Here is a 14,418-nt window from a genome sequence, read left to right as displayed (position 1 = left end):
TGGGGCTCGAGGCCCATTCTAGACCTGCAGCGTCTCAACAAGTACCTCGAGTCCCAAAAATTCAGGATGGTCACGTTGCAGCATGTGCTCGGCCAACTGGAGGAAGTAGACTTCTTGACGTCGCTGGATCTGGAGGACTCCAACTTCCCTGTCCCCATTCACAGGAAGCAACAAACGTTTCTACGCTTTGTGGTGCAAGGAAGGCACTACTAGTTCACGGCCCTCCCTTTTGGCCTAAAGTCAGCTCCCAGGGTGTTGACAAAGTGCCTGGCAGCAGTGGCGGCCCATCTACGTGGGATACACGTATACCCATACCTCGACGACTGTCTCATCCGGGCCAATTCGAGAGAGGTAGCCGTCGAACAAACAGATGACCGTCCAGCTACTGACGAATCTGGGATTCTCTGTCAATTATCCAAATTCCGGCTTGACACCATTGCAGAACGCACTGTTCCTAGGAACCATGCTCAACACAGTCTCCTGCCTAGCATCGCCCTCGGAAAAGAGGTTAGCGGCCGTGCTGAGAAAGGTGCAACGGCTGTTGTCACTGAAGACCGCCACAGTGCGGACCATCAAGTCACTGCTCGGCATCATGTCGTCGTGCATCTACCTTATCTGACTATGCAGGTTGCGGGTGCGCCTCTTTAGGAGTTCCTGGACGCTCGCTGGATACAAGTGTCCTGAAGCTTCACGGACAAGATCCCACTCGACGAGGAGTTCCGTCGGGCAGTGAGTTGGTGGGGGATACACTTCCAACATCGCCCGGGGCACAGGGTTTCACAGACGGTTCCCTGGAGGGCTGGGGAACCCATATTGGACGTCTGCATGCCAGAGGCCTGTAACTATTGTTCACCAGCATGGGTCTGGCATGGATTAACATGCAAACCCTACCTCCTACCCCTCTGCGGCTCTTCTTGGTCATACTGCCACTGGACGTGCTTACCAAATCTGAAGATGGCTGCAAGAGAAAGGGGCTTAGGGAGAGGACAGTCATTGGCTGGGGGTAGTAGGACCCTGAGTGCAGTGATTGGTTTAGAGGAGAAATGCAGTTAGTACGTGAAAGTGAAAGTTTTCTTTTACCGAGGATTCCCAGCCTGACGACAGGGAATATTCATGAGCGTGTGAATCCATGCCAGACCCATGCTGGAGAACAATAGTTACAGGTAAGTAACCTGTTCCTTACCTGTCTTCTGGTAAATAGTTGTTGAACTTTTAAATAGTTTGAAACTTTTCTGAATCACCACCACAAGTCCATTGCATCCCTTTAGAGAATACATATCTGTGAGAAACCTTGTGTTGGAACCTGTGACATTTGGGCAATAGGCCCCATACATCTTAGGGTATGACCTTCTAAAGCGTAGGTCATAGAACTTGTCACTTATTCTCATCATTTGAACTACATCTGGATTACTTACCTGTTCTACATGGTTACTTATTTGATGAGGTATTGTGAATGAACATACTGGTTATTGTATTTATTTGTATAATAGAGTATTGTGTGGTAATACTACCTGCTAGTTAATTTATCTGTATGTTCTAAAAGCCTAAAAAAATAACTTTGTATAACTGTCTGCTGAATTATTGGGTGTTATTCTGTGTGGACTCATTGAGGGCCCTTGACCGCGATCTCACACTGCTAAAACTAAGCCTTGACCGCTCTTCTTTGTACCTTGATTGGGTTTTGGCTAAGCTCGCAGAGCTCCCTGTTCACCATAACTAGGGTGGCCTCCTTAAATCTGTCCACAAGTCCTGATTTTAGAAATCCATCTTAACAACGGTCTACTCCCTTTCTATGAATAAAGCCAGGCTGCTTTGTAGCGTTACAATTGTGAAGATTTGTTTAACTTGGTTGAAAACCTATACACGTGACCAAGTTGGTCTTCCTGAACCGCTCACCAGAGTCCTACCTAATAATGGCCTTTTTAGTAGTAGATTTTCTCCCAGGGCATAGGTTCCTCCTTGGATCATGGTTACCATAGTACAAAGAGTCTAGAGTAACGGTCTGTGCTGCAGTTCCTGGTCTAAAGGACTAGAGGTCCAAAGCCCTTTAATAGTCTTAGCTGTACTCTTGTGGATTGGGGATCCAAAGTAAATCCCTGAGCTTTAAACATAGCAATGTTTCCTAGCATCCACTCGGGACAATGTTCAGCCAAACTCACGGATTGGAGTTCCCTGCATACTTCTTTAGTGATTATCTAGGTCTCTTCATGATAAGGTTGAATTATACACTGTGATCGAGGTCCTGAATGATTTTGGTTCTGGCGATGTCCAGGATGATGATGTAATTGTCCCGCTTGTACATTTTACTTGACTCTATATGCCTTAGCAGATTGTAAGCTTGCGTAAAGTATTGGAGCGACAGGGCAGATGGCGGAATAATGGATATCACTGTAGTATGAAATTAGTGCATTTTGCGTAAGTGATAGTTGGTGAAAAAGTAATGGTGATACGAGGAGTGAAATTTAGTGTTTGCAGTGGTGCAAGGGTCATGGATGGTTTTACTGAGAAAACATAGTTTGTACAGGTTGTTGCACTAATAAAAGCAATGTAGGGATGTTTTAGAGAACATGATAAATGAGAGATGGCAATACCTGGACCAGAGGCAACCGGGTGAGGGGATCTTGGATAGGGGGCTTCTAACAACCTATATTTGTCAGCAATAGTAGACAGAAGGTTGAAAACAAGAGCGTCTTGTTGGTAGAAATGTAGGGTGTACCACACAAGTGTTCAATGTAGAACTGGAAGAGGTACAGCCAGAACGGAAATCGTTTTTCTTTTTCAAAATACAAAATGGCTAACAGCCCAGGAAGACATCAGGGGGTGAGGGGGGGGGTGGTTCCACGGGAAGTATATCCTTTTGTTTTTGGGTGCCATGTGGTACAAAGACTTGATTGCGATGGCAAAGCTTTGATTAAAGATGAAGACTGTTTTTGCATAAACCATCACTTGAGGGCAAATGCACTTCTGTATGGTAATTACACGCAGATATCATATCACTTCTCTCCTTTTTGTGGTCCCTTTTTCAGATGGTGACAGGTGATGGGTTTGAGGTGCAACGCAGAGTGTTTGTAGACTTTGAAGGCATCAGCTTGCGAAGGAAGTTCCTCAATGGACTGGAGCCGGAGAATGTTCACATGATGATTGGTAAGTGGCAGATCCCATAGTGGGATGGACAGGAATGGGGCTTGTGTACAGATTAAGATGGTTGCCTGTGAGTTCTAATCTTTCCCTTATCTGCTTTTCTATTCATACTAGGGTCCATGACCATAGATTGCTTGGGTATCCTGACTGATCTCTCGGACTGCGAGGACAAACTATTTCCCATTGGTTACCAGTAAGTCTGCTGTTTATTTCAAGTTCATGTCTGAAGCAGGTCTATTGCAATAATGAAAGTACTGTTACGCCTCGAACTAGAATCCAGTGTTAACCCAAAAATAGTTTATCTTGTGTCTTGACAACACTTTGCCCCAGTCATATTTCACATGCGTTATAGCTGTGAATGACTAAAGCAAAGCACAAAACTATCGACTTTACAACAGCTTGTTAATTCATACATTTTTACATGATTGATCCTGATGTATTTGTAATTGTACTTGGTACACATTGTGAAGTAAAAGTGCTGTCATATATATCAGACATTTGTGCACATTTATATAAATGATTCTTCATAGTAATTGTAGTTTGAATGGTACTTCACAGCAAAGAATACATTGTGACGTGTACATTGCTTTTGTATATATTTGATAGTGTCTTGTATAGATCTCGTTATTTCCTACATCTGTATGCTCTGCATGCCAGAAATATAGAAACATCTGTTGATTAATTTCACATTGCCTGTCTGGCTGCTGCGTTTTTCAGATTGTTTGCACTAAAATCAACTTAATGATAAGCTTCACATTTGTGACAAAAGAGAAAAATGTAAAGCAGACCATTCTGAGAAATTGTTCTGAAAATCTATTTTACCTATCAAGATCCCGATTCTCAGCAACAGGAAATTTCACTTTTTCCAACTTCTCATAACTTGTGAACCTGTGCATGGGTTTACATAAAATTTGGCATTGCATGCCAGGTGGCGAGGCAGCTATCAGTTCAAATTTAAAGGGGAAAGCATTTTTTTCATTTTCATGTGTAACCTTCAAAATATATACTGCATATATATTTATTAACAAGGGTTTGAAATCTGCTTAGATTCCCATGCTTTGCATAGCCTGCAATCTAGCGATTGCCTTAAAATATTAAATATTTTTTTATTTGAAAAGGGGGGTTGACGGTTGTTCCTGTCACACTATTCCTGCTCGAAATATACAGGGACTTATGATCCACGTGTCAGTGTCCTCAGATTATTATTTTTTTTGCTGACGTTTGGCCGTATGAATGTGGAGTGAAGATTTGTTTTGTCGTTTGACGGTTGCTAGCCATGCCAAATCGCTAGAAGCTGACAAGACAGGTACTTAACGTTGGACACGTTACAGTAAAGAACCAAGCTGAAAAGCTGATAGACAACTTTTGACATCCAGGCACACAGTAGGGAAAGGGGAGTGTTATTCTTTCGATTCAGGATTACTTAAATGCCTCTTGCTTAGTTATTGTTCCACCATGGAGATAACCCCACTAATATTCAGCCCGAAGTGTAACTCCAAGTTTCCTTGGCAAGACACACATTGTGTGTAACAACTGACTACCAAGGGATATACTAAAGATCAGTGCAGGGCTTGTAGCCATTTCGACTCCAATACCTTTAAAGCCAAGCGCTGTGCTTCATATGCCATGCAGGCCGAAAAGGTGCAGAGCAAGACCTCTGACTCACTGGAGGCTCTCGACGGAGGAAAACCGAGCATTGGATAGACACTGTCCTGCAAAGAGACACACCATAAAATGCCAGGAGGCAAAACCCCACAGTTGGACTCCAGCTCCATAAGGTCAATGTCAAGTTGTGCCTCGTTGAACCCCACTGATGTCTAAAAGACTGTAAGACAGAAACCAGGCCAAACCCTGATACGTCCTGCTCCAAGAAGAACGCTGAAGGTTCAGATATATGGCATTTATAACGTACCTATACACAAGTGTTTCAAGGCGTGACGCAGCAAGGGAGGGGAACAGAGGGAGGACAGACACGGATCCTACTAGGCCTGGTGTCATTCAGATCGCGCAAGTGCGTGGGAAGGGGACAGGGACAGTGGAGTACATGGGAATAGATAAACAGGAAGTAACGGCCAGCATGTGGCAATTGCATGGGTAAGTGCAGACATCAGGTGTCAAGTGCTGGTCCTCAAGTTTAAGGGAGGCACCAGCCGAAGAAAGAGATCTACCACCAGTGGAGTAACTTTGCTCAAAATGTTGGGGAGGACATGACATCTGATGAAAAGTTGCCCCAGCCAAATGAATGGGGACAAAATGGTGTGCCATGAAAGTTGGGTGGGGACAAACCACCCTGTCCCCCCCTAAAATTACGCCCATGTCTACTACCAACTCGCTGCTTGGGGAATCGACTGACCTTAAGGGAGTTGGAGGCGGATGAGCAGAGAGCTTGAGATGGAAGATATTTAGGGAGAGAGAGTTGAAGGTATTGAGGCCCCAAGCCCCAGAAGGCCTTGTGGACGATGCAGAGGGTTTTGAACGTAATCCTCGCAGCCACTGGGAGCCAGTGCAGAGATTTCAGTCATGGAGAGATACAATCCCTGGGCTTGAGGCCAAGGACAAGTTTCGCATTCCTGTTCTGGATAAGTTGCAGAGGGCGGAGAGTAGAAGCAGGCAGATTTAGAAAGAGGCTGTTGCAATAGTCCAGCCTAGAGAGAACCAGAGCTCTGCAGACAGCAAGCTTCTGGGGGAAGGAGAGGAAAGTAAGAATACCTCTGAGGAGGTGCAGCTGGTAGTGTGACTTCTTAGAGACGTCAGATATCTGAGGGGAGAAGGAGAGTGTGGAGTCGAAGATGACCCCAAGGTTTTTTGCCTTGCAGATGGGAGCAGGAAGAGGGCCAAGAGAGGCCGGCCAGAGAGCTGCAGGAAAGGAGGGAGCGGGTGTGCCGATGAGGAGAATCTCAGTCTTACTGGCATTAAGGCAGAGGTCATTGGCGGCACATCACCCCTGGATAGCAGACAGACAGTCAGAGATGAGGGAAGGGGAGGACGAGGCCGAGGGTAGCCTGAAGATGAGCTGGTTGTCATCTGCATAGCACAGAAAGTTGGGGTAGAGAGCGGCGATGCAGTGGGCAAGGAGTGCCAGGTATTGGTTGAACAGCCAGGGAGAGAGGTTAGACCCCTCGGAGACACCACAGGTAGAGCAAAAGGTAGCAGAGGGGAAGGACCCAAGTTGGACCTGGGAGGGTCGGTCAGAAAGGAAAGAAGTCCGCTATGCCAGAGCCTGACCAGTGATCCCCATGTTCTCACTGAGACAGTTGAGCAGGATGGCATGGTTGACGGTGTCAAAGGCAGACGAGACATCAAGCAGGATGAGGATGCAGGGGGTGTTGGCGTCAAGGTTGAAGAGCAGGTCTTCACAGATGTTCAGGATAGCAGTTTCCGTGATTCTGTCAGCTCTGAAGCCAGACTGATGATCATGAAGACAACCAACAGATTCAGTGTGGAGATTAAGCTGTGAGATGGCCAGTTTCTCCAGGAGCTTGCCGAGGAAGAGAGTGATGGAGATTGGGCAATAGTTAGCCGGGGAGGAGGGGCCGGCAGAGGGTTTCTTAAGAAGAGGGTGCACAAGGGAGTGCTTCAGGGTGGATGGGAAGACTCCGGTGGCGAAGGAGTGATTGCAGAAATCAGCCAGGGCAGGAGCCAGGGAGTCGATGTGGTCCTTGATAGTTTTGGAGTAACAGGGGTGAACCTGTTTCGACAAGACTTTCATAGATCGGAACTTGTCTAGAAACCTTGTCTGCGGAGAACAGGGGAAAGCCAGAGAAGGAGTGAGGAGAAGTGGCTGCAGAAGGGCCAGAGGAAGAGCAGGGAGTAGAGGGAGGGAGGGGATTGGAGGAGAGTGAGGACAGAATGTCCTGAGTTTTAGAGATGAAGTGAGAAGCCAGTGCAGTGCAGAGGGCCTGGGAAGGGACAGGAGAGGTCGAGACTGCGGCAGGATTGGCCAGTTCCTTTCAGATTTTAAAGAGTTCAGCCGAGATAGACTCCTGCAGCCCAAGGCATTGCGCGCAGACCAGCATAAACACAAGTCCATTTCCCATTCTGTTCACAATAAGGGAAACCACTGGGAAGGCAGGGAGGGCTCCCATACCTCAAACCTCTATGCCACACACATCCCACACAGAGGGGAGCTCATGTATGGACGGTGGACATCCTGTATTTCATTTGTGGAAAAGAAGGGCCTCCTGGACTTTTCTCAGTCTGATGAGGAATGACAGTAGTAGCAGGAAGTAGTTTATGTAGAATCTATGCCCCTTTTCCCTTTTATTTCAAAAACAACTAACCAATCCCAGCAAGTTTGGAATTTGGAACATTTTAATGACACTATGATAAAGGACAACAAACGTAGAGCACAGACAAGCGGGCAGGACACAAACACTCTTGAGATACATCAGCACAAGAAAGCTAATCCTCAGACAGACTCCCTTTCAGAGGCCCATGGGAATGACTGTATGCGGATGATGAATATGGGTTATATGTGATTCTTTTCGTTTTTAAAACCCTGAGATGATTATTTAACAATCTGCAAACAACTGTTGAAAAAATATTACCCTTTTCACTGCACCTGTCTGCCTGCACTCACGATCTATGGTATCAGAGTTCCCTCTATAGGTTCTTAAAATAATGCGTTTGCATTCGTAAAATGTTTGTACTGTTGTTTCCTGTCCTTTCCCTCACCCAACATGCATACTACCAACACCAGTCTTATAAATACCTCTTTGCAGGGGGGATACCCCGAGAAACCACTTTCCCTCTTCTACCGCTGAAGCATCCCATAGTCCTTCCCTATTATACTTTTTTTGGCTGAACTCTAACTAGACATATTTTTAAAATAAAATTCCAGCTTGCAAATCTTCTTTACGTGCACTTAGATATTCAAACCTCGATTTAATGTTTTTTACCCTTGTTATTTTAGAAATGTGTTATTATTATACCTTCTATTAATGACTCTTTATTTTTTCCAGCAATGTAATCACTGGTCATTGGAATATGAAAAGGGAAATATCCACCTGAGGAAGAAATTATTAGCACTGAGTACCCTATGGTTTCTACCGGTGAAGAAGATCCCTGGTTACAACCTCTCCTTCATGGGATCAGCTTACTACCCTGCTATAGAGAGCAGATGCTATAGAGAGCAGAGGGTCACTTCAGTATCAGTCCACAGGAATCCAATGAGGATGTTGATTTTATTGAGGATGTATTAGAGAAGAAAGAAATCTACCATTGCATCCTCTTGTTAAGCTGTGTCACAAAATAAATGTGCCCAGGCTCCATAAAGCAGTAGTCACATAGGCTGTAAATCAAAGCATCGAGAAAAAATATAAGCCTCCTCTTGCAGACTCTATGTACGCAAGGGTTCAGCTAACACCTGATTCTTTTGCCCGTCACTTCTGCACGCAGGCAAAATAATGCCCCATTCTCAACAACTCAATACCTTCCAGATAGGGAGAGTAAGAGAATATGTCCTTTCAGAATGAAGATGGTCACCTCAGTGGCCTGTGGTGTTCGGATTACCAACACTGCAGCATTAATGGTGCTGTACAATCAAGCCCAGCGGGACCAGATGGAGGACTTTGCCAAAAACGATAACAAACACACTTCAGTAAGCCTTCCAAAAAATAATCCAGGAAAACAGTGAGCACAGCCATCAAGAATGCCTTTCACACAGCAGAAACTGTAGGCTGTCAGGTTGCAGTGTCTCTTGTGATCAAAAGGCATGCTTTGATTTGTGGCACAGGTTTCAAGCCTGAAACGCAGGCAAATTTGTTAGACACACCTGTGAGTTCTCTTTTCTTTGGCAAAGCTTTATATGAAGCTCTAGAAAGAGTTAAAAAATAACACAACACACTAAAACCGCTAGGCCAAATTACTGGGAAGCCTTTGCAGCAACGTGGAGAAGCCTCCAATCGTCAATCCATTCATCCCCACACCTATGGTCAATCTTCTGGCCAGTTTAGTCAACTATCAAGCACCGGGCAGTTCTCCAGCACGGGCATGCAGCCCTATTAATATGCAACAGTACAGCGCCAACATCGCTGTGGCTGTGCACAAAGTAGAGACCAACCCCCAAGAGGGGCAGCCACCGCCTCCAAACAGTGAATCCAAGATTCAGGTCCCCTCCCATGTGTCCCCTGTAGGGGTGAGATTAACTCAAATATTGGAGGGGATTACTACTGACAAATGGGTTTTGGGCACTATCAGAAATGGCTGTTGGGTGCAATTACTGGGAAAACCGTGCATACTCTTACGTCCCGTCCCCTTTCCTCCATACTGCATGGGCGTCCCTCGTGAAGGACGGGTGACGGAACCTTTTTCACCAGAAAAATCTTCTTCCCCTCTAAATTTGGAGGCGCGGACCTGGGAGCATGCGCTGCCCTGACTCCGCCCTCCGGCGCCACACCTCAGTCCCCTTTTCCGCTTAGACGGGAACGGGCCAAATTCACCAGCGCGCCTGGGTTTGGCTTCGGCCATGTAATTCCATGCGCACATTCTTCCTCTATTTCTTCTTTTGTCTTTTTTCAACAGGTACTCGGTCCTCAGACGCAACAGCTCCTTCCGGCACATGTCGACTTCGACAGGGTTCAGCAGGTGCCCATCCTGCAACGGGCCCTTCCCAACTTCAGACCCCCACGCCCTCTGCCTATGTTGCCTGGGCCCAGACCACAGTTGGCAAGCCTGTTCGGCATGCGGCTCGCTGTCCTAGAAAGCGCTAAAGTACAGACTAGCCAGCTGTTCGGGCTGAGGGGTCCTCGAATCCTCCCGGTGCCAAGGTTGAGGGGCTGCTAGGCTCTATTACCGGGTTTGCGCCCGAGGTGCTCTGCCCTTGTACCGGCATCATGGCCGAGGGGCTACGCCCTGTTACCGACAGTTCGTCCGAGGGGGCGCCTGAACGCAGCTCCAACGACCCCCGGGTCGAGGTGGATAAACCTACCGGGCCTGAGGAGCGGGGCAAGTCGTACGCCGCTCATACAAGAGACTTGGCAGAGGCTTGCTGCAACGAGCCGAGTAACACGTCGCAGCCATGTGGTAGGCTGCTCAACAAAATGGCCGACATGCCAGAAAAGGACACCCGTTCGACGCCTCTGCAGGACTTCGGCGAAGAACGAGTATCGAGGTGGGACTGGCATCAACCAGGTACGTGGCCTGCGGCCTACCCTTCTTATGCGCGAGGCTGTTTTCCCTTGCGTCTGTATGTACAGGGTCGAAAGCGGCCTCAGCTGCCTCTAGCTACCCCGTCAGTGCCCTCCTCCTCTTCGGCCAGCAAGGACCGGATCTTTGAGAGGTTCCTCTGCCTCATGAAGTCTAAAGATATGGGGGCTATCATCAAGGACACAGTCAGGGAAGTCTTTCCCGATATGCTAGCGGCACCACAGACGCCTCCGCCGACGCCTCTGGCCCCGGCGCAGCCGCCTTCTCTGGCTCCTCAGCCTACTCCGCAGGCTGTTCCATACCAGTCTCTTCCTCAGCCTCTGGCAGCGGTCCCTGTGCCCCAGCCTCCGGAGACGACTCCTCCTCAGGATCCCCCAGACCCTCAGGTTACTAATGAGGAGGAGAATCCTGACACACCATCATCAGCCAGGGGCTTCCACAAACGTATCTCGGGCCTGGCGGAATACCTGGGCCTCCCCCAGCCCCAGGTAGAACAGTCGGCAGAGGGCGTCCTCGCCGAAGTCCTCACGAGGCACCCGTCTGCCAGAACAGGAATTCCACTACAGACCGACATGGTGTTCCTCGCCAAGAAGGGTTGGCTCAAACCCTGCTCTGTCCAGCCAGTCATCCACCACCTTGACGCCAAGTACAGGCAGATGGAGGGGGATACACTCTTGCTCTCCTCCCATCCTCAGCCACACTCCTCGGTGATCGCTGCGGCATCACTGTACTCCAAGCCTCAGTCATCCTCGTCTTCGTCATCGACGGCGCTGTTAGGCAAGGAGGAGAAAACCTTGGAGGCATACGGTAAGAAACTTTTCCAACGCTTCTTTGCACCTGCGACCGGCCAACGCAGACACATGCTGGCAGCCGCTAACCAGAGATTATGGCGGGAAATTGCCGACTTCCTCCCGGAACTGATCACCCACAGCCAATCACGTTTCAAGGTGGGGCTACCCGACGCCAATCTCGTGGCTCAGGATATCATGGATTCCACTCTGGCACACATTGATACCTCTGGACGTGCCATCTGTATTGCCACAGACATGAGAAAGATGGCCTGGCTCCGGGCAACTAAGTTCAACCCGGATGTCCAGGAATGTATTCTAGACCTGCCCTTCGAGGGCAGTGACCTCTTTCACTCCAGCACAGACGAAGAGCTGGACAAGAAGAAGAATAGTGTTGTAACTTTGAGGAACTTTTTGATGATATCTAGTACTTGTACCTACGCGACCTGATTTGGTAGCTACTTGGAATCCTTGAAATTGAATGTTTTGTTGATTAATCTTCTTTTTGTCACATGAGTGTAGGTCACTACGGAGACAGCGAATCCCTCTACTCCGTACGTAAAACACAAAACAAACTGGGATGTGCCTGCACTTTGTTGCACCAAGATAGGTTGTTTCTTAGTTATAATGTATCCGTTTTTCTGATCAATAAAGTTCCGAATCAATGGATGTTCATAGAATTTTTATTTTTATGGGTTTTCTTCTTGGATGACACGTGTTTCGGCTTTTAGACATTGCCTTTTTCAAATCCGGGCCTTTATGTGCGCTGAGCTTCCAAACTAATATTATTTCGTCTTATGTAGAAAACTAGATTTCATTGGCTCAATCCCTCCTGAAAAGTCTGTTTTTCCTGCTTCAAGCGTCGGGTTGCCGAATAGCTCTCAGACAGCTTAGTCTTTATCCATTCTGACAAAGACAACGCCCAAAGCGTACTCCCAGTCTCAGCAACGCTCAGATAAGGGTCGCTCCACTGGAGGCTTCCGCGGCTTCCAGGAACGGAGGTCTAGACAGCCGGAAAGTTTGCCCAACCCTAGTAGCGCAAGCATCAAAAGGCGGGGGTGGTGCAAGGGCTTTTTTCCAGTCCCCCCTCCTCCGCCTCCGAGGGTAAGAAGTCACGAAAGACCCTCTCGGTTCCACGTGTCGCCAGTGGGGGGCAGGCTTGCTCTTCACGCACACTTTTGGCGGCAGAACTTTATACGGACCCCTGGATCCTGTCAGTAGTATCCTCGGGGTGCCGTCTACCTCTGCCGTATTCCTGCCTCTCCTCCCGCCTCTCCTCCTCTTCCGCAAGTTGGGACAGCAACTCTTTTGGCGGAGAATCAGTCGCTTGTCCTGAACCAGGCCGTGTAGGAAGTCCCAGCCTCCCAGCGAGGATCGGGCTTCTACGCCAAGATCTTTGCCATTCAGAAAAAGAACCAGGCGGGCCTGAGAGTTGTACTGACCTTTCCACCTTCAACCTCTCCTTACCTCTCCAGAGCTTTTATTGCGGAGACATTATGCAGGGGAGACTGGATGTGCTCCCTGGATCTAAAGGACGCCTATCTGCACTTCCCGATATGGCAACCCCATCATTCTTTCCTCCGGTATAGGATCATGGGCTGCCATTTTCAGTACAAGGTCCTCCCTTTTGACCTCAACTCGGCCCCCAGGGTCTTTACCAGACTCATGGCTCAGGGCCTCCATATATACCCCTACCTAGACGACTGGCTCGTCAGGGCTGCATCTCAAGAAGCAGTTCACCACTCCTCCCATGCATTGATGAACAGGCTACACGACTGGGCTTTTCGCTCAATCTCAAGAAGTCACAACTGCAACCCACGCAGTTGTTGACCTTCCTGGGCCTCATCTGGGACTCGTGCTCCGTGAGGGTCTTCCCCTCGGGAGGACAAGATCGCGGCCATCAGGAGGGCCACGTCCCACTTCCTCAGCCGAGGCGCTACTTTGGCTTGGTGGTACCAGCATCTACTGGGCCTTTTTGCAGCGGTACTGTTGGCCGTCCCCCACACAAGACTCATGATGAGGAGGATCCAACTCCACTTCGCAGCATCGTGGAACCAGGAGAGGGGCTCCCAGGCTGAAATTATCAAGATCCCCATCGCTCTCCACCCGGACCTCACATGGTGGTCCAGGGACTGCAACCTGCGGACGGGCAAGCCCTTCCGGCCCCCTGTCCCACAGGTGACGATTACCACAGACTCCTCCCTATAGGGCTGGGAAGCCACCTTGAAGGACCTCTCGGTCCACAGCACGTGGACCCGTCAAGAACAGGAATACCACATCAATTGGCTGGAACTGAACGCCATCTGGTTAGCACTCAGAGCCTTCCTCCCACGTCTCAAGGGAAGGGTTGTCCTCATCCAGACAGACAACTCGACCAGTATGTACTACATCAACAAGCAAGGGGGGACCTGGTCCCCTTCCCTGTGCAGACTGGCCATCAACATGTGGGAATGGGCCTTGGATAACAACATTTTCCTCACGGCAGTCCACCTTCTGGGGGAATCCAACCTGGAAGCAGACAGGCTCAGCAGGTTGGGAGCGGACAACTACGAGTGGCAGCTGAACAACCTTGTTGCACAGGAGATCTTCCACAGATGGGGGCTCCGCCAGGTGGATCTCTTTGCCACCAGGCTCAAGAAGTGCTCCCAGTTCACCTCCTGGCAGGGGCAGGGCCTAGGCTCCCTGGGTGACGCCTTATGGGTCCGGTGGAATGGCATGTCAGCATACGCCTTCCTGCCCACTCCACTGATTCAGTGTGCTTTGAAGGTTGAAGGAGTCTCACCAGCTCAATGTCATTCTGCTAGCTCTGTGGTGGCCAGCCAGGCCATGGTTCTCGGAGCTGCTCAGCCTCTCGACAGTCCCTCCAATCCACCTCCCGATGGGCCCAGCACATTTTCTGACACAGCAGGGGGGTAAGGTTGTAACCCCGCCCCTCAGAAGCTGGCCTTCACAGCATGGTTCTTGAGCAAGTGACGCTCAGCCACCTCAACCTCAGCGCCAAGATACCTTCGGCGACCACGCGCTTTAAAAGTTCAAATAACATAACATATCCCAAGCCAATCTGGAAATCATACAGGGGGCTAGGAGCAATGCTACCAGAGCCCAGTATAAAAGTAAACGGACATGGTTCTGCCACTGGGCGCACTCCAGGGATATCGACCCGCTGGCTTGTTCATTGGACAACGTGCTGTCCTTCTCAGCGCACCTCGCCAACTCTGGCATGTAGGTGGACACCTGCCGCACATACCTCTCAGCCATTGGGGCCTACAGGAATTCGGAGGAGGGGGTCTTCTCCTTCAAACCGATCGTCAGGAGACATTTGGCCGGACTCGCTAGACTCTAG

General features: G+C 49.0%; 1 protein-coding gene across 5 annotated transcripts in view; it reads left to right on the top strand.

Moving 5' to 3' along the window:
- Positions 1-14,418, top strand: part of KMT2A (lysine methyltransferase 2A) — a 2,049,111-nt gene that overhangs the window by 1,424,256 nt on the left and 610,437 nt on the right. For all 5 annotated transcript variants that reach the window (XM_069614436.1, XM_069614434.1, XM_069614435.1 and 2 more), the window contains exons 23-24: positions 3,027-3,144; positions 3,256-3,334. In XM_069614436.1, coding sequence (XP_069470537.1) covers positions 3,027-3,144; positions 3,256-3,334 — 197 coding nt within the window. The remainder of the gene's footprint in view (positions 1-3,026; positions 3,145-3,255; positions 3,335-14,418) is intronic.

The sequence above is a fragment of the Ambystoma mexicanum genome, chromosome 9 (genome assembly GCF_040938575.1).
Source record: "Ambystoma mexicanum isolate Mex_15411 chromosome 9, UKY_AmexF1_1, whole genome shotgun sequence".
Classification (NCBI taxonomy): domain Eukaryota; kingdom Metazoa; phylum Chordata; class Amphibia; order Caudata; family Ambystomatidae; genus Ambystoma; species Ambystoma mexicanum.
Note: the sequence above shows the minus strand (reverse complement) of the source record. Positions and strands in the feature narration are given on the sequence as shown.